This window comes from Echiichthys vipera (assembly GCF_963691815.1).
Source record: "Echiichthys vipera genome assembly, chromosome: 4".
NCBI lineage: Eukaryota > Metazoa > Chordata > Actinopteri > Perciformes > Trachinidae > Echiichthys > Echiichthys vipera.
This window is the reverse complement of record NC_139829.1, coordinates 27,958,203-27,982,876: the sequence shown is the minus strand read 5'-3', so window position 1 is coordinate 27,982,876 and position 24,674 is coordinate 27,958,203. Positions and strand designations below refer to the sequence as shown.

General features: G+C 40.6%; 2 protein-coding genes across 3 annotated transcripts; one reads left to right on the top strand and one right to left on the bottom strand.

Moving 5' to 3' along the window:
• Positions 1-1,959: 1,959 nt before the first annotated feature.
• Positions 1,960-8,703, bottom strand: kctd9a (potassium channel tetramerization domain containing 9a). Of its 2 annotated transcripts, XM_083912008.1 has the most exons (12): positions 8,593-8,703; positions 7,016-7,137; positions 6,882-6,925; positions 6,692-6,788; positions 6,484-6,542; positions 5,970-6,098; positions 5,819-5,886; positions 5,631-5,726; positions 5,394-5,543; positions 4,137-4,242; positions 3,922-4,055; positions 1,960-3,640 (listed from the first exon to the last, which is right to left on the bottom strand). In XM_083912008.1, the coding sequence occupies exons 1-12, from the start codon at positions 8,638-8,640 to the stop codon at positions 3,524-3,526; spliced, it is 1,170 nt and encodes a 389-aa protein (XP_083768134.1). In that variant the 5' UTR covers positions 8,641-8,703; the 3' UTR covers positions 1,960-3,523. The 2 variants fall into 2 exon arrangements, with proteins under 2 accessions (XP_083768134.1, XP_083768133.1); XM_083912007.1 differs by having other exon boundaries at positions 6,692-6,925.
• Positions 8,704-10,729: 2,026 nt separating this feature from the next.
• Positions 10,730-13,249, top strand: ankrd39 (ankyrin repeat domain 39). Its single transcript, XM_083912321.1, has 4 exons — positions 10,730-10,874; positions 11,664-11,767; positions 11,864-12,067; positions 12,172-13,249. The coding sequence occupies exons 1-4, from the start codon at positions 10,781-10,783 to the stop codon at positions 12,316-12,318; spliced, it is 549 nt and encodes a 182-aa protein (XP_083768447.1). The 5' UTR covers positions 10,730-10,780; the 3' UTR covers positions 12,319-13,249.
• The last annotated feature ends 11,425 nt before the right edge of the window (positions 13,250-24,674 follow it).

Sequence of the window (24,674 nt, the reverse complement as noted above, 5' to 3'; positions counted from 1 at the left end):
TGGAGAATCAAATATCATCAATCGATCATTTTTTTCTTTATGTTCTGTGTCCATTTTCCCTGTCGATACCCTAAAAGAGAAGAAGAGAATAAACCTGTGAGATTAAATCCAAACTTTACGAGAACCACGAGGTGAGAGATGATAACGACTGATGAAAACAAACTCCACACAGAATTACAAATGAGAAAAACCTACAAGAAATCCTTTCATCCTGTAGATTTTGGCAAAGGGGGATTCGTTTGCACAACCCAGAACACTGCAGGGTGCGTCTACTTGTGGAAATCCCTCAACTAGCTGTTGAAGAAAGAAAAACATCACAATGAATATTTTGTGCAAAAGGAGAGAGGGACCAATGCTGAGGAAAAACACTCATAAATCCTTACATTGCCCAGTGTGTCTGAAAGACTGTCCAGGTCCCTCTTTCCTCCTGGGTTCAGTCCATAAGACCAGTGCTGACAGAAGCCCTGCTGCAATACTGCTCCCACAAGCAGCAGCCACAGTGCCAAGGTCTTCATAGACATTCTGTGGGGAAAAATATTGCACACACACAAAAACATACGTATATTTCCTTTAGTTTCACCCCAAATACTGTCATAGTGCGCAGCCATGATTAACATTGCTCAGTTTAACCCTGATGTCTGAATTTCTTACCTTCCGTGCACGCTGCAGTCAGGTTGCTCTGATTTGTTCTCGTCTGCTGTCCTTTGTGAACACTGCAGCACACTGTTGTCCCAGGTTTATATACGCATCTATAGCACTTCCCTTACTTTAAGCCTGACACTTTACTACAGGGGGTCCCAAAGTGGGATTAAGCCACATTTATTGATGACCTCGAGAGCGGTTTACAAGATTATACACTTAGCGTTTGAGTTGAACCTGTCTGGCAACTTTCATTTTGCAATTTATTTATTTTTTACACTTGTTCATTCAAATCTGAGGCACAATAAATGAACGGTTCTATATTATAAAAGTGAGATACCAATTTCTTTTTGGATTATACAGCAGGTTGATGTGCTGTATAAATACTGTGAAAGTATCAAAATCCTCAATCCACAGAGGAATGCACACAGCCTGTATTCAGAAACTGTCTTTAAATGAGCTGTCAGGACTTCGGTATGATATGGTATGTATAAATATATCCATAACGCATACTGTGTATATCTTATACTGTAGTGTTGTTATTCCTTGGCTGCAATGATGGCACAGAGACGCTGAGAGCACAGATACTGAAGACCCTGGAACACTGACCAATCAGAGCAGACTGGGCTTTTCAGGCGCTAAAACATAGCTCCCACTACAGCAACATCCTGGTCGATCCAATAAGGAAGTGCTCAAAAAATGCAGTTCCCTGAGTGTCCACCAGGAGCAGGTTTCATAATAGAGCAGTTTCTCATTGACCCCCCATGTTAAACAGGCCGTTTTAACAGCATAATTAAACCTATTCTTCTAGTCTGTATGTTATGAGGTCATATCTCCATGACAACAGTGAGGGGGTTTAATTGTTTTGTACCAGGCTAGTTTTTATTTTATTGGAGGTTAAAGTTTATGAATAATTAGGGGCACGGCCTCTTGAGTAACAGCCTATGACCCTCACTTCTCCTCGGAGGTATACCTCAGCCAGATGGGCGTATCTCCTTCCCCCCAACGTCACATACATGCCCTTTTTTAGTAAGAGGAAATTAGAGTTAAAGTTAAAGACAGTTAAAGTCTGACGAGATGATGATTGGATCACTTTGAGAGAACGGACCTCTACGTCCATTTTTTATACAGTCTATGGCTAAAACTGAGTGTTACAGACAGAGGGTGATAAAGGTATATTCAGACAGACTATGAGTGAGTTTTAAACATTAAAGCCTGTAAACATGTTCTAGTAGTTACCCAAAATGAACGTGGGCAGTAAATACGCAGAATATGGGATATTTCACAAAAATCAGATGACAAAGGTGTTTTCGTCTTCTTCATTGCAGTTTATTTATAACAGTCATTCATGGAAATATATTTCCAAGGTCAAGTGCAACAATAGATAGGGAGACCTACACCACTCCCTGTCTCAAACACAACATATTGCATTCAGTGAGATGTATTAAAATAAATAACCATAGCTCTTCCATTAATTGTCACGTTCAAGGTGGAGTACACCATTTGATTGCCTTCATCGTTCATCCTCACAGGGTGGGTACCTACTATTGAACTGAGTGAATAGTATTGCATCAGAGCAGCTTTGAGCTACAGCTGGAGAAAGGTATCCAGTCAAAAACGAGTATAGCTCTTCACACATGCAAACAGACAGTCGTGTAGAGAACTAAAGTGAGAGCCTTGACAAAACTACTGACAACTATCGCCTACTGTAATGATGCATTTTCTGTACGTTTTGGAAAAACTGGATTTGATTTACATACGAGTACGAGCACCAAACATTTTTGGTGGAAAGGTATAACATGTTACCAGTTAACATATACTTGTGCAAATAAGTTCAAAGCATGATTAAGTGATATACATCGATACATGGAGCATGTTTCCAGGCATACCCCCTTTGACAACGTGAACACGTGAAGATGTCTTTCTGTTACAGCACACCGAGTTTTCTCCGAATGGGAAACTAAAGAATATTGAATGTCATCCATAAACATTACAATAAGCAGTGCCACGGTCAATTGCATGCAACTGTGGATCACTGGCATACCGAATTAAAAAAAGAGGTAGATTCACAGAGCGCAAAACAAAAGGAAAAGCTTTTTTTTAAGAACACAATATTTAAAAGTAGGAAAGGAGAAACCTCACAGCTGTAAATCGTGTATTGCATACCCAAGCTGTGTTTAAAACTAGCCTGTCGCATAGTTTCAGACAGCACTTTTTAGCCTTTAAGACTGTGCTATCGTTATGGCTTTGGCTTGCATTGCTTCCTTTATAATATGTTGAATCCAGCAAAAATTAAGTGACATACTTAATGAGGAATATATAACGACACAGTTATTGGTAAGTGACACCGTCTACTTCTGCTACAGCAGCATCCAGTCAAGCTCAGGGCTCTGGACTTGACCGCACACAAATAATCTGATTTAGACTCCCATTAACATGTCATGTAATATGACATGGACATAAATTATGTAAAACATTAAATGAGTATAGTCACTGGATTGCATCCAGACGCATCTACATACACTAGGAACATTATTTTGTTTTGGTGATATATGCAGCTGAACATTTAAAAACATCCTACCACACAAACATACATAGACAACCCTGATTCAATTCTAGTGCAAGGTATTTAAAGCTAACGTAATATAGGTGGAATACCAGGGATGTGCATACAAGTACCTGTACTGCAGACAGGCAAAGAGAGATCGAAAATAGGGGAATATACTCTCAGAGAGGAAAGAGCAATAAAGGAGCCAGATGTGGTCTCACACTGGAGAGACCACATCGTGTTTGTGTGTGTGTGGATGTGTGGGTGTGTGTGTGTGTGTGTGTGTGTGTGTGTGTGTGTGTGTGTGTGTGTGTGTGTGTGTGTGTGTGCGCAGAGTTATCTAACACTCTGTGACATGTGCAGAGGGGTCAGCATCTCTTCAAAAATGGCTCCTTTCACATTGGAGCCTCTCAGGTTGGCTTCTTGTAGATCACAGCCAGAAAGATCACAGTTCTGCAAAAAGGCCGTAGAGTCAAACAAGAAAAAAAACAAATGGAAATCTACAGTGAGGAACACGGTTATTTACTTGCAAAGACAAACATAAACAACCCAAGGCAGAAAAACTATTACATTTCAATAAAGATAAAAAGATTGAATTCATCTTATCTATTGTCGCTGTTGATTTATTTACAGGAAGCTCCTGTTTCATCATTTTTAGCCTTAGAACGATGCTGTAAATAAGATTACCAGCTGAGTGTTTTTAGAGATAATCCTGCCTGATGACTCTAACTCACCTCAAGATCAGTCCCGGCTAAAGTGGCTCCCCGCAGGTTACAGTTCTTCAGCTTTGCATTTTTCAGAGTGGCCACCCGCAGGTTGATGCCGGTCATTTGGCTTCCTTCCATGTCAACGCCTTTCAGGTTAGCACCTGATTCCAAAAACATTTGGTCAAAACATGACTATAAATGTGAAACTGCCTCTGCTTTGATTAAGAGTTGGGCTAGATTACCTTCGAGGTTGGCTTTCAGTCCAGATGGATCTTCAAAATTGCATCCTTTGAGAGAAGCTCCCTCTGCATTGGAACAGAGCATCTTCACTCCTTGTAAGTTAGCACCCTTCAAAAGACAACACAGATCAAAAGCTTTCATCATAATCCTAATAAATTACGCCCTACAAGAAATGAATATAAAGTTACAGGACTGAGGAAAAACAGTTGGCTTGTTGTTCTTTTAATTGGGTGAATGTGAGAGTGTGCCGTTGGCAAACATGCTTAAGAGCAGAAGGGCTCTTCCATCACACAGCTGAGGGAGCTGCACGTGTGAAGTGGCAAAAAAACAGGTCCATTGTTCACCCGCAGGAAGCCTTATACACATCTTCAGCAGAAGGAGGAAAAGTTCATCTTCCCACAGTGAGACAGTGAGATTTTAGATTTTTGCACATATCTCGTCTTCTGATACTGGATGTTAGAGCCCGACAAATAGCCGGTTATAATGCTAATGCCACTGTACCAATAGGAACACCACCCGCTGTACCATGATTACAGATACGGCGGCCGATATAGAGACATTTTTGAGATGGAATGACAATAGACCTTTCCTGTAGGTGCTTTCTTAATTTTACATTATTATACATTATACATACAATGTACTACATTGTCAACCAATTCTAGAAATGACCTGAGAAAATAAAAAATAAATAGCTAAATAGAAGAATTACTGTATTTATTTATCCCGAATTTTTTCACTCTTATTATTAATCATGTTACACACACAGGCCCGAAATACACACACATGCACAAACAGGACCTATATGCATGCAATTAAGGAGAGATGTTAGAGCGAGGGGGCTGCCAGTGACCAGCTCCCCGAGCAGTTGGGGGGTCGGTGCCTTGCTCAACTGCACCCAAGGAGATGAACTGGCACCTCTCCAGCCACCAGTCCACACTCCGTTCATGGTCCACACAGGGACTTGAACCAGCGACCCTACGGTTCACAGCCAAGTCACCTATGGACTGAGCTACTGCCGCCGCCGCTGCTGAGTAATGTGTGATTAGTATCAGTCAATTGCTGACAATTGAAATATACAACACTGTTTCTAAATCACCCTAAGCATTGTTTTCTGCATTACGTTCTGTAAAAAAGGTTTTCATATCGGCACATAACAGCAAACATTTACGTCAACACCCTTATACAATGACATGTCTGTGATAGGCCCAGTATTGGCCAGTTGCGCTCCACAGTATGTAAGTGAGTTAGTGCGGACTCACATCCAGGTTGGCTCCAGAGAGATCAGCCCGCTCCAGATTGGAACAGCACAGGTTGGCATGTGTCAGATTGCAGCGGCTGAGATTAGCCATCTTGAAATTGATGTAGCGCAAATCAAGTCGGGACAGATCCGCACCACTGAAATTAAGACCCTGAAAACAGTGACAATAACGGTGTCAAATATTAACTTGATATGGTGAAACGGTGGGGTCAATGAAAAGGTTTTAATTTAGCTTTACCTGACAGCGGAGCTCCGACTTGGTGGGTGTTGCCAGGAGAAAACGAACAAACTCCTTGCGGGAGATGGGGGAGTGGTCCTCAGGTGGCTGTGTATTCTGTTTTGAAAGCAAGCCTTATGGTAAGTCCTGATGAATAAAATGGTCCCTTTCCCAAAATAGAACTATTTACCTTCCGCACTTCATATTACCTTGATTGTTACTTCCAGCTGTTCGGCAAGCTGCTCAATTCCAAAGAACCGAGCCTCCTCGAGCACACCTGGAGGGCATTTAGGACACATTTTTATTTAATGAGCCCCTTCAGTGATTCAGGTAGACTCCATCATTTGTCAGAAAGCTCACCTCTTATATTTATGCCTTCATTGATAATGAGCTGACCATGTCTCAAGTAGTTGAGGATAGGCTCAAAGTATTCAGGGCTGCGGTCGATTAGGTAGGCCCCATGCTCGTCCTGCTTGTTCCCCCACACATCTGGAGCAAACACAGGGGTTGAGGAAACTCATTCAGAAAGACTCTTCGCATTTAACTAAAACTGGGTGGCTAGTCGACTCTGTAGCTATCCGGCTGTCAAGTCTGACGTAACACCCTTTCAAAATACGATTTCCGGGTCAAAACGCTCCGTTGAAACAAAACAGACACAACGACCCAACAATTACGATCACTTCTAACGTCATCTTTTTTATCGATGAGAAAGAGGTAAAATGACAGTTACGTTGTTTTTTAAAAACTCAGATCTGTTCTAAACACGGGGCATGGCCCTGCGGCGTTGTAGAAATGCAAGGCTCGGAGCGGCTTGAACCCGGAAATAATGTTTTGAAAGGGTGTTACGTCACGACTTAACAGCCGGATAACTTACCTTTCTCTCCAAACATGTGAGCAAGCATACTGTCAGGCTCCTTGCTGACCAAGGTGCTCCTGAACACAAAACACACACATTCAGCAAAGAAGACAATGAATGGAACTGTAACAGAGAAAACATACATAAATACACACTATGGTATGTCAATCACATGTCTTTTATAATGTGTTTATTACTGTTTACACACGATTAAGAACACGGATACCTGGTGGTGGTGAAGGGACGACCACCAATATTAAGGGTCAGCCAATCCGTGTGTGCTCCGTGCGGATCAGATGTGCCCCTGGCTTCATTTTGAGGGTCTGTGACATATATATAAATAAAAAACATAACATTACTCACACTTAAACTGACAGGGGATGAGACGAATGCAGCAAACGTGTCACAGCACTCACCAATAAAGGGATCTCCTTCTGACACATACAACACGTCGTCATCTCTGTGGGAAACAGAGACACGACACAGATTTAGTCGGTACGTTCATAAGCAGCTCAGATACATGTTTTTTATTAATATAGTGGGAGCTTACCTTATAAGGGCAATGTCATCTATGAGACCACCCTTTCCATTGTATAGAGAGGCAGCTTTGATTCCTAACTTATTGCTTGCTACGGAAAGTAAGTCAGACAAGGTCCCGTATACCGCTACAACCTAAAGAGAAATGTTTAACGATCAGTTGGTTGTTAGATGGTAAATGGACTTGTACTTATATAGCGCCTTTCTAGTCTTCGGACTACTCAAGGCACTTTAACAGTGTTTGTCACATTCACCCATTCACACACACATTCACACTGATGGCAGTGGACATCTACAGACCATCTAATCTAATCTAATCATTCACATCACATTTACACACCCATGCACAGCACGGGGAGCAATTCGGGGTTCAGTGTCTTGCCCAAGGACACTTCGACATGTGGACCAGGGTAGGTGGGGATCTAACTGCCGATCTCTCAAATGGAGGACGACCTACTCGCCACTGAGCCACAGAGGCAGAGAGGGATTACATTCTGAAACGGATCACTCCTGACTAACAGGAGATTAATGTAGGGTGACCAGACGGCCTCGGTTTCCAGTTGACAGTCCCTGTTTTCAGTGATCTGTCCCCGGAAATGTCCGCGGTTTTCACTGTGACTGAAAGATCCAAAAATGGAATATAGGAAAAATTATAATGACGTAAATGTTTAGCAAATGACACGTAGAGTTGCACACCCTACTACTCACAGGCCAAAGCCAAAGAGGTTTAACATCTCCAGGTCAAAAGATGAGGAAGCATAATAGATAGAAAAACATATCATAAAAAATATAATGTTAAAAAACAAGCCTTGTGACACATGAGGCGTGTTAGTCTTTATGTTGCACAAGTGACTTTGACATCCCTAGGTCAAAAGATAAGGAAGAATATTAGATTTAATAAAAAAATAAAAATAATAATAATATATATATATATATATATAATGTTAAAAAAACAAGCCTTGTGATACATGAGGGGTATTAGTCTTTACGTTGCAGGAGTGGTTTAACTTCTCCAGGTCATAAACAAAATCATATAAAATACATATTATTCAAAAATAAGCCTTGTGATACATTATATACATATATGTATCACAAGAATATTAGTCTTTATGTTGTAAAAGTGGTTTGACACCCCTAGGTCAAAAGATAAGGAAGCATATTAGCCTTGTGATACATGAGGAACATTAGTCTTTCTGTTGCAAAGGTGGCTTTGACATAACTCAATGAAATGGTTTAAAAGCATAATAGTTATTTATTCTGAATATCAAATGAATGTTGAATATCAAACTGACTAAATAAAGGTCATGTTGTGGAGGTTTTTACGCCTCTGGAGCAAAACAATCCGGGGATTTAGTCTCAGAAATCTGGTCCCCTTAGATTAATGAGTCGGAGTTAAGTTGAGCTAACATGTAACATTTATCTGAAGTGTTGAAACAAAGTAACAAAGACGAACGTTTACCTCGACTTTACATGAACAGTGATACAAAGTGGCGCTGTGTAACATTATACTGTAACATTAGCTATAATGAAACACATATGTTCAGTGGAAAAACACAGTCATTCTGCGGCCCAACTCAAGTTTTTACCCACCTTGCCATTTTTAGATGTCCCGTTAACAAATAAGGTAACTCTTCTCATTCTTTAGGCGCTTTGGTTTTAAGTGTTTTGTTATAATTTCACCTATAATGGGACGTTTGCCAGCTAACGCTTGCTTGCTGATTCAAGCTGGCTAGCTAGCTAGCTGCACCAGACAACAACACGAGACACAAGATGCGTTCACGTGCTGTAGGAAAAATAGGAAAGGACAAAACCCCCGCGCTATCTCACCAACATTTGTCATATTATTAATTAATAACAACATTTACGAATAGGTTATAGGTGATGTATAAACAGTTTAATATATGCGTTGCACCTATGTCATTTATTAAAAAAACATACATCATATTCAAGATAATACAAGTTATGTTAGAATCAGAATCAGAAATACTTTAATAATCCCAGGGGGAAATTATTATTATTATTATTATTATTATTATTATTATTATTATTATTATTATTATTATTATTATTATTATTATATACAATCTACCCAACCGAGCGAGTGGCATCAATAACAGATCAATAAAATAAAAATAAATTAAATGCTAGACAAATCTAAATAATAAAACATTAAATAAAATTGAAAAAAAAACTCAAGTAAAATTCAATAAAAATCAGGTCAGTCAGGAAATAAGTTTATATAATAGGTATGGGTATGATTTATACAGATGTAGAGCTTTTGCAATGTTATAATAATACATTTATTAAAATTCAATTAAAAAACTCAAGTAAAATTGAATTAAAATAATGCAGGATATTCATGGTTACATGGATATTCATACAGGTGTAGGGATTTTGCAATTTTATGATAATACATTTATTGAAATGAAATTATAAAAAAAACTTGGGTTGTGCATCTTTGAAACATGTAAAACGAGAACAAATGTTAAATCCAGATGTGTTTCAGTTTTGGGAGATGAGTTGAAAATGTGGAGCTCTCAGTTGAGTTTAAAAAAAGCCTTGAACTGAAAAAAAAAAGATTTCTATGTAAAATGATTAATATGTAAAACAAATAACGATTATAATTTAGAGGATTTCTTTTTCTTTTCTTTTTTGCATTGTTGATATTCAGGGTTATCTTATCTTAATGGGTTGAATAGGATAGGCAAAAAAAAGCCTAGTCCTTTTTCGTTTGCAGATTTCTATCATGTGAAATAATTCATTTTTTTACCCAAAATAAAACTATTCATCAGAGAGCACCTGAAGGGGTCTTGGTGCTAATCAGAGGGATTTTTTTTATTAATTCTGTATGATATAATAATAAAAGCAATTCTCATTGTTTCAACCTGTATCTGAATTATGTTATAACATTACGCCTCTCATGAAGGATGACGCCCAACCAGAAGCATCAGAGGCAACTTATGTTCAAAGTGAAAATATCATCTACAATCTGGAATTTAAAGAGGCACATCTTTGCCTCTATGCAGCTTCTGTTCTGTATCAAACCATTCAGATTTCATAGAAAACATGCAGCAATTATGCAAAGTGAGATATTTTTCCACACAAAACATAGGTATGAATAAGGACATCGTCTATGATAAACAAACAAAGACAAAAAATGTGTTTAAAAACCAAGATTCATGCATACATGGCATCACTCCTCGGCAGTGGTTAAGAGGTTACAGGATTTAATCAATGAATTATGCATCTCACAATATACTCCGAGGAGGCCTCGGAGAAGACCCAGGACCAGGTGGAGAGATTATATCTCCACACTGGCCTGGGAACGCCTCAGGATCCCCCAGTTAGAGCTGGTTAATGTGGCCCAGGAAAGGGAAGTTTGGGGTCCCCTGCTAAAGCTGCTGCCCCCGCGACCCGACCCCAGATAAGCGGATGAAGATGAGATGAGATGAGACAATATACTCTAAATCCCATATGCCAGCTACCATGCTTCAATAAGAAACACACTGTATAGCCCTGTTTAATACGAGTGTGTGTGAGTGTGAGTTTTTGTAAATCTGTTCAACATTAATTGACTTTATTTCCAGGCGTGTGTGTTTTGTGTGTTTTGCCTGGTGGGGGCGGTAATGCACCACAAACTTGTCGCCCATCAAAGATAGAAGAAGAAACGCGGAACTGCCAAACAGCACAATGTAAACACACGCCTGTGCCTCTCTATCACCTTTGAATCCCTCCGGAACTATTTTATCCTGTTTGTTTGTTGGTGCGGATTAACACAATGGCGTCTGATCGAAACCATTGTTCGTTTTGCTCCCATCCGGCCGCCTCTCCCGGTGTCTCTCAGACGCTGAGGGAGATGGATTTTGAACGAGGTTTGCAGGTGGCTTAGTTAGTAAACCAGGGGTCTAATGCAGGGGTGGGCAACTAAGGTCCTTGAGAGCCCCTGGCATGCATGTTTGGCTTCTCCCTACCCTAACACACCAGGGCCGGTGTTGTGCCGCATTCAGCACCCCCTGCCCTCATGCACCCCCTCGCTTTATAGGTGATATTCTGGGTCAGAAGGCTGTTGTTTCCACCTATAGGAGTAGTTTATATACAGGTGACCCACAATGGTCACAACATTGGTTACTTACAGTCTTGAAACTATTTTAAGGGGTTTAAAATCACAAACTTGGATCATAGCAAACACAAAACAACACCTTTTTGTATGTTCTGTGGAAATCTACTGCAGCCATGATTACTTAATTAATGAAATGGATCTTTTGAGCAAGTTGAATGTATTTGACTTAGTGTTTCCTAAATATAATCCCAGCTTTTCTTGCAATTCATAGGTTCAAAATTGTGTCACCTGTATATAAACTGCTCCTATAGGTCGAAACAAACAACAACCTTCTGATCCAGAATATCAGCTATAAAGCGAGGGGGTGCATGAGAGCAGGGGTGCTGAGTACGGCACAACACCGGTCCTGGTGTGTTAGGGTAGGGAGAAACCAAACATGCATGACAGTGGCTCTCCAGGACCGGGATTGCCCACCCCTGGTCAAATGGACTATACAATTAAACAGTTTTCACCTTTCATTAAATGGCTTGAGCTAACTATTCTTTTATCTCCTGATTTGACGCATCAGTCATACTGTGTTGTGTGTCATTCTTCTGTACAGGTGTCTGGTCTGCTGCGATGGATGGAGACTTGGAGAGGGTTAAGTCCTTGGTCCAGAAGGGCACAGACCCTAACCTGAGAGACTCAGCTGGATACACAGCTCTGGTGGGTTTGCTGGGAAGATGTTTGGCCGTATACTGTAGCGTCATGTATGCTCATGTATCCAAATTGTGCATCATTTTTGTGTCCTTTTTATCCCAGCACTATGCAAGTCGCAGTGGTCATCACGCTGTGTGCACGTTTCTTCTGGAGAACGGTGCTTGTGCATCTCCCCAGACACCAGGCGGTGCCACGCCACTCCACCGATCAGCTTACTGCGGCCATCTGGATGTGGTTAGACTCCTGCTGCACCACAGAGCAGACCCAATGCTCTGTGATGACGATGGTGCATCCCCGTTACATAAGGTACAGAACTGCCAGCAGTGATATAATAAAACATTCCAGAGAGACAGTTTGGCGATCATTTAACTCATGTTTTTTTTTTTTTGCTCTGTTAAATGCTTGAGCAGGCTGCAGAACGGGGTCACGCAGAGGTGTGTCAGCTGCTGTTGGAGCACTGTCCGGCACTCTGCAGCCAGGTGAACAAGAGGCTCCAGCTACCCTTCCAGCTGGCACCTCAGGGAGATCTGCAGGAGCTCTTAAAACCACTGCGGTGACGACAGACACATTGCATCTCTGTGGTGCATGCTGACATCAGACAAATTACATTAACTCAAAACATAGGTGAGGAACGTTCAAGTCAGGATTACACTCATATTGACCGAGATTCACTACAAGTGGCTACATTTTGAACATCACCACTGAATGAAACCGGGAGGACACAACATTACATTACAATACACATCAGCCTTTGTGTGAGCTTGAGCCAGTTACAGCTGAGGTATTTAGCTGAGGTTTTGCGGGCTGAGTAATGATGATGAAAAAGACAGATGTTATTAATCACTGGGGAGAATCAAGTCAGTACTCCCACCTCACCATCTGATGTGGCCGAATCTCTGACATTGAAGGTGTTTAGATGCACTTGGCTTCAAAGGTCCGAAATTGTAAAAAAAAAGTCCGATTTCCACGCCTTTTTTTTATTTTAGGTAAGGTGCTATTTAAAAAGTGTGAATGTTTCAAATGCTCAAGGAATGCACACAGCCTGTATTCAGAAACTGTGCCTTTAAAGGAGCCGCCAGTACGTCTGTACAGTTATGATTTCACAACTACACTATACAGTATATAGGTAGAAAGTGCTGCAATTCACTGGAATTAGCCTGACACACAGATTTTTATAGCTCAATACAAGAGCAGAGCCAACGTTCAAGTTAGCTCCAGACAGACATTCAGCAACAACAGTCCAGTTTAGTGGCTCAAAGTCTGCACTTAAACTAATTTATTCATCTTCACCCGCTTGTCCCTGTTGGGGTGGCGGGGGCGCTGGAGCCGATCCCAGCTGACATTGGGCATACACCCTGGACAGGACGCCAGTCTATCGCAGGGCACATATAGACGAACAGAGACAGACAACCACTCACACCTACGGGAAATTTTAGAGTCATCAATGAACCCAACACGTGCACGTCTTTGGACTGTGGGAGGAAACGGGAGAACCCGGAGAAAACCCACGTAGACACTGGGAGAACATGCAAACTCCACACAGAAGGGCCACAGCAGGGATTCGAACCAGGAACCATCTCGAGAGGCAACAGTGCTGACCACCACACCACCGTGTAAACTCACTATGTTAAAATCTTAAAAAAAATGTGTGCATTGCGCTGCGAACACCAGTGTTTGCTCTCACTACAGCAATAACGATGGTTTACACTTTACATGTGTCGTGTTTGACAAAACAGTTCATTAAAACTGGAGGCCAACACATATTCGCTCAAATGCGGTTATTTGTTAAACATTGTCTTGCAAATGTTTGCTAAGTGACCGTTGTCGGGCAGCAGGGGGAGCTATTGTCTTAAAAGCAGCATTTCTTTTTTTCCAGCTCACCATTCGAATTAGCTGGCAGCTCACACACAGTGACCTCATTCGATCTTCCCAGCACAATGTTGGAACTAAACGGGGTAACTGTTGGAAAGAGAAAAGCATCAGTGTAACTGTTGCAGCTGATAGCAGACGCCGTGGATGGACACCACTGTTTCGCCAAGTTACGTGTATGTCACCATACTAGGTTATTTACAGTTTATTAATAAAGTTATCAATCAATCACGCAATCCTTTTTTTTTAAGTGATGATAATTCCTGGTATTTTGACACCACAACATGTTTTATTATAAATTAGATATGGACACTCATGGTCATATCACATATTTTCCCAGTGACCTCAGCTGCTTCTCCTGTGCTGGTGTTATGTCCCTGAGTATTTAGCAAATACTTGTGACTAATGCTTCCGGTGTGTATCATTCACACTTTTCGACAGGGAGAGTAGATGTTGATGGTTGATAGTCTGTGTATTTATAATGAAGTAATGACATCAAACCACACAACTGTCCACCGACGTGGTAATTGATACTTCTTTGTGTATCACGGTGACCTGTAATGGAAGATTAATCCAAATTAAACACTAGTTAAACCATCACATTGTTTAAATGTATTTCTAAAGAGAAGATTGTGCTGGATTTTATATCCTTTAACTTTCAAACGTTTTGTTAATCATTAGCTTTGGTCTTGCCACTCCGATAAGTCATCCTTTCTTTATTTATCAAAGGCAGGACACATTACTGAGAGCTTTTTTTAACCAGTATTTATATGCAAAGGTAACAAAAGGTTGGAAGCCCGGGGGTGAATAAAGGATGTTGACATTTCCATATCTACTGAAACAGATGGAAATACTTTCAACTATTGTCTCATACGTATTCAAAGCATGTTCAATAAGTAACACATGCACATACAAGAGGCCTCAGCCTTCCACAGATGTGGACTGTCTGCACTGCGTACTGCACTTCTTGTGCGCTCCTGCTGTCTGCGCAAACACAACCCCGCGTCAGAAACGTCTCGCTGCAGTCTGAGGAACTTTCATTGGGTCCGCTGGTGGGCGGTGTTTCCAAACTACCTTCAAACCACATCCAGTGCTGCGACTGGAGGGGTGCCAGGCCACATCTGGAGCTCATTGCAGCTGACGCCACACAGCACAAGGAGATGGGGTGTTGGGGGGTAGATGGGGTGGGATGGGGGTGTTTTAGCTCACAGAACTAAGCCGGGAGAGCTGTTTACGCTCAGTGACAAGTTCCTCCTTCCACACAGATAAGGAGCTGTAACTAGGATCGCCCATTTTGAGTGCCACATGTCAGTAATAGCATGGGTTTGCTCAGTCTTTTTTCTTACTGCTCACTGGGGAGATTGGTTATTGGTTATCCATGTTTGTTTTCTCAATGGCAGGAAGAACAAAGCACCTTATGCTACATATTATGAACCAGACCAGCCATTTTGATTGGCACCCAGACTATATCACACCCGCCCACAGCCCCTCGTGATTGTTCCCTTGCCAGGTTCTACGTAACATAATCAAAGTTGATGTCTCAGATTTGCTAGCAGTAAGCGAGGTAATGAAACCCCTCTGTGTCACTCAGTCAAAGCGGAGCGATATTAAAGGGCCTCATTTTTTTTTGTGATAATTTTTCAAGAGCTGGTTTGAATTTGAGAGCTGTCCCTTTATGTGGAAATAATCAGGAACTAATAAGCAGTTAAGGAAAAAAAGACGTTTTCCACATTTTTAAAGTTGTTTTTTTCAATTAACTGTGCTACTTAACTCTGTTTTATTAGTACAAATGTTTCATCAAATGATATCAAGAGAGGTGATTTTTTAAGCCGAGCTTTTCAGAGCTTTCTCGTAATGGGAGGATTTGAGGAGGACTCCACAAGATGAGGAATTTGGATTACAGCTCGTGTTTAGTGAGATTTATTTGGAAAGCAATGAAACTTCCTGGCCCTGGAACCCACTTCCACCATAATGAGCCCAAGTTAAACCAGGACTGGATGTTATTTTCCTCAGAAATAGAAGGTGGTCTGTGTCCCATGCTTGCGTGGAGGATTTGAAGCCAGTGCTTGGGACTTTATTTTAAATAGAGCTTTAGACTGAGAGTGGATGGTGCGAACAGTTTGTCCTTTGTGTGTGTTTCTCCAGCTTGACACTTGTGTTTAAGCTGTAAAATGAGTCAAATAGTGTAGTTCAGCACTAAAAAATATATAATTCATTGTATTCCAATGTGCCAGATGCCAATTATCTCGATTTTGGTGATATCTGGACGGTTGTTTTTACGGATAAAATGGTCATCTGCTCCTTATCTTTCCTGTGTCCACCTGTACAAAACTAAGGCCATCTCTTGCCTCCCAGCTGCCCTGGCAGAGCCTGAGCTGTCTGAGTTATCCCGAAGTAATCAGGTAAATGGCTGGCAGATGGGCACACATTAAGAAGTGGAGTACCAGACTCTGGCATGGAGGGCCGCCCCGCTTTGTCTCATCTGCATCAGAGAAGTAGGAGTGTGGGTGTTGGGTGAGGGGGCGTGTGTAATCAAATCTACGGGAGCTGCTCCTCAGAGATGCAGCATAATCCAATTTAGGCCCACTCCCACTTCAAAGCAGCATGTTGCGTGCTGGTTGAAGTGATGTTGCAGATCTTACGCTCCCATTTTCCAGGTCAGCGGGTGATAAGAGCCATGAGTCCAGACTGAGGCCGCAGCCCAGCTCTTACAGTCAATCAGCACTGGGACTGTGGGAAATGTCAGGCTTATCAGGTGATCCAGCCAAACACAAATCTGGACCATGTGATAAATGTGTTATTTTCCATAATCAACATACTCTTTAGCTTTTTATTTTGATCTGAACGACAGATTTATAGATCTTCCAGTGATTTTAATAATGGACGTAGAGGCCATGTGGACGGAATTTGGGTTCCCGCTGCAGCCACACTTGGATTCAAATGCAACCAACACATCTGGACAATGTCACAACCTCTCTACTGGCGACCATAATGATGAAAAAGTTTCCCCAGGAAATTATGCTAAGTGAACATGCTGTGATTTCTGTCTTACTGCGGGTATTAAGGGGGAAAGTTTTTACCAGATGTGTTTTTTTTTTCAGACTCTGTGGTGGATGTTTTTTTTTTATTGATTATGGAGATGTAATCTTTTCAAAAGCAGGGCCAGACAAACAACCCATAAGCTGTAGCATATGAGTCAGAGGACAATTAATGAAGCTTTTGGGGATCATATATCTAGATCCCATCATACGAGACTGTTGTTTGAAATCAGATCATTATGTATCATCTTCCAAATATGCAGAGGAACTGGGCTATCTACTGTGTATGTTCCCTTGTTCAGTGCAAATTGAGATTTTCTAACACACAGGTTTTCTTGTCATTCATCCTATGGAGTGTCAACTCGAATGACTATTTTCGGTTAGGTCTGTTTTCCCCTCATGTTTACAGCAAAGGCTTCAGAATTCATCAAGTAAAACCTACAAACTGCTGTTTAAGTTTTAGACGATATATTTCACAGTCCCATACACATTGATAGAATTATCAGTGAGGTTTAAACGCTCAATCAACATAGAAATGCACACAGCCCGTATTCAGAAAGTGTGCCTTTAAACGAGCCACCAGGACGTCTGTACAGTTGTGATGTCACAACTGCACCATATATCGGTAGAAAGTGTTTCTACAGTGCTGTTACAGTTTTCCCCCGGCTGCAATGACGGTACAGAGATGCAGATCTGAAAGACCAGAGCATCAGAGCAACCAGTGCTTTTTCAGGAGGAGGGCTTAAAGGGACAGGAGCTTAAACGAGCCATTTCAGACAGAGACTGAATACAGGTTTATTCATACAGATGGTGAAAAGTATGTGTTTTTTTAACATTGAAGCGTGGAAACTAAAAACAGTGTGCAAATATTGTACTTACTCATCAAGTGGTTGGAAACATGAGTTCTTTTCTCTGTTTTTCTACATTAGTTTTTAGGCCTTTTGTGTCTATTTTTATAATAGGTTGGTGATATTGGGTAATATTCTAACCCAGGCCACTGCCAAGGCCTAAGCCAATAGGACGTGTGCTCTACCCTGTGAGCGAGAGGCTGCCCCGAAACATCAACGAGTTCCTCCTCATCTCTAAATATAGGCGACTGTTTTAACTTGTGATTATACAAGGCCAGAAACTCTCTTAGTGCAGGACTGATCCAATAATTTCAGTATTTGCAGGGCCAGACAAAAAACCCATAAGCGAATCCAGAGTTTATTCAAAAAGACTGTTTTACTATGCTTCAAGCCTTACCAGCCGACTCTGTTCCTACTGAGAGGCAGCCCAAAAAAGTCAATTACGAAATCACTGTTCATTCACTCTTCAGTTCAATACCTTCCTCCCTTGTTTTGAATGGTCCAGCACTTGGCTCTGAGCAACTCAGTGTTCGCCATGTTTGACTGTTAGCGACTGTCCGGGATTTCTCTGTTAATAGGTGATCACCCAAAAAACTGTCTTGATGGCTTATTTGACGTACATTCATGCCGAAAAAGATGAAATACAAATAAGCCGGAGTACGTTTTGCTGATAATAATCTACTTTTACTTTGACATTTTAAATGCAGAACTTGTGGCTCTGCAAAAACAGATTTCAATTAATGATAAATGGTAATACAAAGACTTTGGGGAACTGGCTAAGAGATTAGCTGTTTCTCAATCTGTGTTCTTGTCTGTACTTGTGTTCTCGTGGACTTGTGAATCATCATCTGTCGCAGCCCAAGTCCTGTTCCAATTCAAAAGTCTGCATCTCACCAGGTAAAGTCCAAATGCCTGGATGTGACTTGCTCCACCCATTTTATCAAGGATGCATCGGAGGTGACTTGTGTGTCACTTGTCTGTGTGGACTTCAGACAGCCAGGTATCCCAGAATGCATTGCGGGAGACAACACACAACTTTGAGTTATAATTTTCGAAATACTAATGTATTTGTGTTGAACTTGTTATTGAGAAATGGCTATTGTCGGTCTAAAACTGACATTTTTGTTATAAAAAGTCATCTTTTATTCATTCAACGTCACAAATGGAGCATAAAAGGCAGACATCATGTAAAGACAAGATCCTGCAAGTTCTTATTTTGTATAAATCAGGTCAGATAAGTCAGATTCTTCATTGCATTCAGACATGATGGGAAATATGGTTACAATGAGTATGAGTACAATAGAAGGGCAGGAGCGAGTCGCTGCAGTTGGGGATGATTATTCACACCTAGAACAATGCAGCCGACACCACATTTGTTAAGAGCTCCCCTACAATAGCCACAAGCAAAATATCACAATTGCAGTGACAATACTCCCATTCAGTGTGAATGACCAGGGAACGCAACACCGCGCTGCACGTGTAATTGAACAAGATGGTTACGCTGATGAACTAAGACTCATAGAGGCACGCCGTCCCTCTGTCAGCAGGTTCCCGGCACACACTGGCCCATTCATATGCACATTCCTGTCTCTCCACTCGCAGCCCAGCAGGTTCCTCCTGGCCACTCAGGACAGGGGCTGACGCACACAAAGGGTCTTCAATCTGCCTCAGACAACAGCCAGCATAAAGGCCCGGAAAGGCACAACAGCGTAATGTCAAAGAGTGGGCTGGGGGTGGTGAGCAGAGTTTGGGGGGCCCTGTGTAGAACAGGGGCACTGCTGATGGATGGATGAGGGCTGGACTCAAACAACGTAGTGGAAGGTCTGTCTGAGGTTTTTCTGCATAAAGGAGGATATTTGTACTTGCCCAGTAACAATGGAATGCAAACACGAACGGCGAGGACAATAAAACACCACTTTGGGGCGATGAAGAAGCTGCTAGGGAAATCATGATGCAAAGCATAGATATTGTTCACTCTGAGGATTGCATGACTCTCTGGTGTGTGGCTTAGTCTGCCTTCAGTTTGCTTTTGCATAAGGTATTCCTGGCTTTAACAGTGTCCGGCACATTTCCTTACGTTGAAAGGAAGCGAGGAGTGATCATAAATGCCCCACCTCATCTTAAAACAGATTGTGTTCAGGCTGAGCTTTTGTCAGACGCATCTAAGCGAAAGTTCAACTGACTTTAAAGCCCATGTATGTAACTGATTTACATCATCTCATAATTCATAGGAAACCCGTGAACATCTTTAGCATTTCCTTACAGATGAAAAGTATCTGAACTGTGTAATTATTAATAAAAATAAGAAAGAAAACTTAACAGAAGAGCATGGCGGAGACAGTGGGCCCAAGCCTCAGTCTGCGTAGGAACAAGACACCCGAATTCAAAGAGTCTACTTTTAGTCGTTGTGTAGTAATTTGGGGTCTCTTTGTGGTCATTGTGCACTTATTGACAGTTTTTTGGTGGTCATTTTGTTTCTCTTTGTGGTCATTTTGATAGATAGATAGATAGATAGATAGATAGATAGATAGATAGATAGATAGATAGATAGATAACTTTATTTATCCCCGAGGGGAAATAAGCGGTACAAAGCAATCAGAAGTACTAAAAATAAGATAAAATATAAAATACAAAATATGAACAACAATCAAATAAAAGTACAGTATCGCAGATAAACACTATATTACAATATGCTATGGGGATTTTAATGTGCAAGAGAGATAAAGGTACATTTCAGTGATAGGTCACTTCGAGAAGTGTGAGTTTATTTACATCCATTCTTAGTTTTGTGTGTCTTGTTCTGCATCTATATTTAGTCATTTTGCATCTTTTGTGGTGGTTTTGCATCTTTTTTAAGACATTTCACGTTTCTATGTCGTCGTCGTTGTTTTTTATACATTCCTGTAGTCATTTTTGGTCATTTTGTGTGCACTTTTGTGAAGATTTTTTTTCTGTCTTTTCCCTGACCTTAAGGGCCCCTGGGCCTTCGCCCGGCTGTTCAGTAATCCATCCAAGCAGAGGAGGAATGGGAGAATCTATGTGAGCTACAACGGAAATCTTCAAGTTCAGCTTAACGGAGAGAGTTTTGTTGGAAAAACCTCATTAGGTTCTTCGTTTCCCCAGGACAAAAGAGTCATTATAGCCCGTCCTCTAACTGTTGGAGACAGCGTGGGTTCTCCAGGGCAAATCTTCATTATATATTCTGATCTTGCCCATTATTAAGTCCTTTTTGGCAGGAAGTTCGTAAAGTTTTGCACTCAGTCCTCCAGCTGGACATTGCATTTGAGCTATACCCTTTACTTGGGTGCCCTGCCATTAGACAGTAATACCTTTGTTGGATACCTATTTCGATTTGTAAGCGCAGCTGGCAGGAAAGCCTTTAAGCTTCAGTCTATGATTGGATTGACATTATCTATGATATCCCTAGGGTGGAAAGATTTACTGTTTCTATTTATCTATACGTTTTTGAATTTGATTTTATTCATGCTGATATATTGGTCCTTATTTGTTTCTATATTACCTTTTCTAAATCAGTTTTATCACCATCAACAACTTCATTTGACAGTAGGCTCAGATAGATGCGGGTATGAAGCCCTATGAGAATGTTTACTGACTTGTTATAAGACGTTAAAAAGAATTCCAGAAAAAAAGAAATCATAAACTGTATGCCTTTCATTTTACAGCCCCTATCAGTAGTAAGTTGCCGATATGTGTCTTGAGCTACCATGGCATGTACACATCGCAGGTTAATGATTAATGGCTGAAGCTTTTTAAAATAATCTTTTTTTTATGTGTGGTAGTGAATCAGTGTAGAGAGATATAGACACAGTGTCTCCTCTGTGCTGCTAAAAACAACCAAAGAGCATCTTTTATTGGTCTGCAATTGTTTCTTTATCTTCTCTCATCTGTTTTGCACAGATTTTACCACACACCACTGGTGAGACCGGGGTGAAGATTCCCAGAGTTCCCGATATATCGGTCACCTCCTATCAGAGGGGAATAATAAGCAGCGGAATGAATAAACAATACGCACATGTTATGACTTCTGCCAAGGCTTTCTTGTCCTCTTCTTTTAAAATCATTGACAGCTTGTTGCTCATCCCAAGGGAACTGCTAGTGACACGAAAGAAAAAAGAAATGTCTATAAAATATTAGGTTTCAAACTGCATCAAAGCTCTCCTCGGTTGGGTTTTGATGTTCTGAGATCGTAAGATGTGGCTGAAGGCAGCACATGCACGTTTAACTCTCACTATTAGTTAACCTAATAAAACATGCTTGGTTTTTCTCTGGTATGCATGTGGTTGTCAGATTCACACTCCATCTGCTACGTCGTCAGCAGCTTTCTTTGAAGCTGCGAGTTAATTTGAGCTCAATGTTCATTTGGCAAAAAAAAAAGCTCTGTTTAGACATTTGAAAAGCAAGAGTGTTTAACCGAAACACACCAATCTAAACGTGTTAGCATGAAAGGCCCTTCTGTCAGATAACGTATGTAAAACTGCACAACCCCTGTTTTCACCCTGTTTTTGCGCTAAGGTAAGCTAACCATCTGCTGGTGGTAGCTTAGCTTCATAGTGTGCAGATATGAGTGATGTCAATCTTCTCTTCCAACAAATAGCCCAAGTGTTAATTCCTCAAATGTCGAGCTATTCCTGTCAAAGAGTACAACTGTTTAGCATCCTAAACATCACCGATGGACAACAACAGAACCACATACAGTATATTGGCTTTTTTAAATTCCATGCATGTGGCTTTATTCTGAAAAGCAGTGCCTACTGTATGTTACTCAAAATGCAAGACCACCAGCGGTTTGGTCAGAGGTTCAGGTGTGTAGCCTAGATCTGCTATCCCCAAGCTTCATACAGTCGATGTGTTAACCTCATCTCTTTCTAAGTTTTCATCATCAGTTTTGTTTAAGCCAGTTAGGGCGCACTCACACTGTCCTTTCGTACCCTGCCCCAGGACGTTTCACGGCTAAAGTCTAGTTTGTTTGACCAGTGTGAGTGCAACCGTACCGCGCCTAGGAGCCCGTTTGGGAGAGGCGGGCATTATTAGACCTCATGCAGCTTTATACAACTAATTTTTCACATATGCCGTAGTTTTCCATAAATCCTGTAAACAGACTTTGATGTGTGAAGTTGCTTCAACTTTAAGAAAAGTTATTGAACAGAAGTGAACAGAAGTTTTAAAGTGATAACACGGTTCTCAGTATCCTACGATCAACATTTTCATCTGTATGTCATGTGCATTTAATTATGTTCATTGTATTGAGCACTTGAACATAACAAAGCTGCTGTTAACAAAAAAGAATATCACAACATTTACTATTTCAATCATCTTCACTTATCGCTCTGAACTCTGACTTGACCAAAAGGTATTTCCATCTCGATGAATTTCCTTTTGTGAAGTTTTATTCCTACAATATATTGTTCTGTTTTGATCTCATCTTGCACTTTCACTTTATAACTTGATTTATCAGTGGATTGATTGGAGGAAGTCCTCCATCCTCTAACGCCATGCCAAGAGATCCTCCTGTGTTTGCTGATGGCAGCTCAGTTATAGTCTCTTCAAACTACTGAATTTGTATCTCCCCTAAAGTCAAGGAAATAATAAAGTCACCTCATTTTGTGAATGTCTTTAACATCACACGAAGTTAATATTACACGGAAGATGAACACATGTTGAAACACATCTGTTTCTTTGTCCTCCCATTCTTTAATATAACGTCGTCAATCATTTGTCAGTTGTGACGTGAAATCAAAGACCATATGAGCGCCTCAGATATGTGCTTGATCAGGCAGCGCAAACTTATGTTTGTGCTGAGTTTGCAGAGACATTTGAAGTTGTGCTGCTCTTTGAAATGCTGCCAAAGCATATGATCTTCACGCCAGCACAATAAAGCTATTTTATAGTTGCTTTGAACTGGAAGTTGATGAAAGTGCTTACTTTCTGTCAGGGAATTAGCATTCATGTTGCTTATCTGAATTCATGCAGGAAAACTAATGTCCCTCCTCAGATGCACACTCACTTGATTGCCCGCTCGTTCAGTCAGTACGATAAATAGATTAGAAATTATTTTGTTGCAGCAATCTGGTTCAGCTGGATTTGATACAATGCAATAGAATAAAAATGAGATACAATCAAAATATCTGGGTATAAGAAATAAGTAGTAACACAGAACGGAACATGGGCACTTAGACATAAGCACGAGATAAAGCAAGTTAATGAATAAGTGAATAGTAAGGTGCAGCGGCAGGATGATGGTACAATAAAATACTAATGTATAGAATAATAGAATAGAATAGAATAGAATAGCCTTTATTGTCATTGCATTTGCATACAACGAAATTGGAGTGCTACTCCCCCTTGGTACATTTTTAGAAAAATAATATATAATAAAACAATAAGCAAAGTATAATATAAGCAATAAACACACAATATAGTATAAACAATATAATAATGTGAACGGTATAAACAGATGGGGAACAGTATAAACAGATGTATATGTGCATGCAATATACAGTATGATATAATATATGATACGTATGGGATATGTAGTATGGGTATAATACACATACTGATACTAAAATATACTATGCTATGAACATGTGGACAGAGAATGTGCAAGAATGCCATGTACAAGAATTGACTTTTATTATTTATTACTATTTATTATTATTATTATTATTATTGCTGTGTGTAGGAACGAGTTCCTGTAACGCTCCTTAGAGCAGCGGTGTAAACATCACTTTACACTGATACACCTTTTTCTTCTTACATCTGTTCTCTCTCTGTGTTAATACAACTCTTTAATGAACAATAGACCTTTGGTTTGGAAAGTGTCATTACAACTTCTTTGTATAATGCAAAACACATTTATATTATTATACATGGGACTTTTCTCTGTGAGCCTAAAGTTATCCTCCAAAGTAAAAGTGGTGTTCAATAAGAATGAACCCTGTCCTCAACGACCCTTTATAGGGATTTAGTTTTACATTGATTTGATATTTTCCGATTTCTAATTGTGTATATTTTGTTTATAGTGTTTTTGATGTGACCAGGGCTGATTTGTAGTTTAAAGTGAGTTTATGTGGTTTATATCCACTATTATGGTTGAAACACAAGAGTACTTTAATTATTATGGTCACAGTATTCCCAGTC

Coding starts and splice junctions, on each gene's coding strand:
- kctd9a (XM_083912007.1), bottom strand. CDS start 8,640: ATGAGAAGAGTTACCTTATTTGTTAACGGGACATCTAAAAATGGCAAG. Junction 7,138..8,592: donor GGACATCTAAAAATGGCAAG/GTGGGTAAAAAC, acceptor ATTTCTCTTTAG/GTTGTAGCGGTATACGGGAC. Junction 6,099..6,483: donor TCACATGTTTGGAGAGAAAG/GTAAGTTATCCG, acceptor TGTTTGCTCCAG/ATGTGTGGGGGAACAAGCAG.
- ankrd39 (XM_083912321.1), top strand. CDS start 10,781: ATGGCGTCTGATCGAAACCATTGTTCGTTTTGCTCCCATCCGGCCGCC. Junction 10,875..11,663: donor GGAGATGGATTTTGAACGAG/GTTTGCAGGTGG, acceptor TCTTCTGTACAG/GTGTCTGGTCTGCTGCGATG. Junction 12,068..12,171: donor GTGCATCCCCGTTACATAAG/GTACAGAACTGC, acceptor ATGCTTGAGCAG/GCTGCAGAACGGGGTCACGC.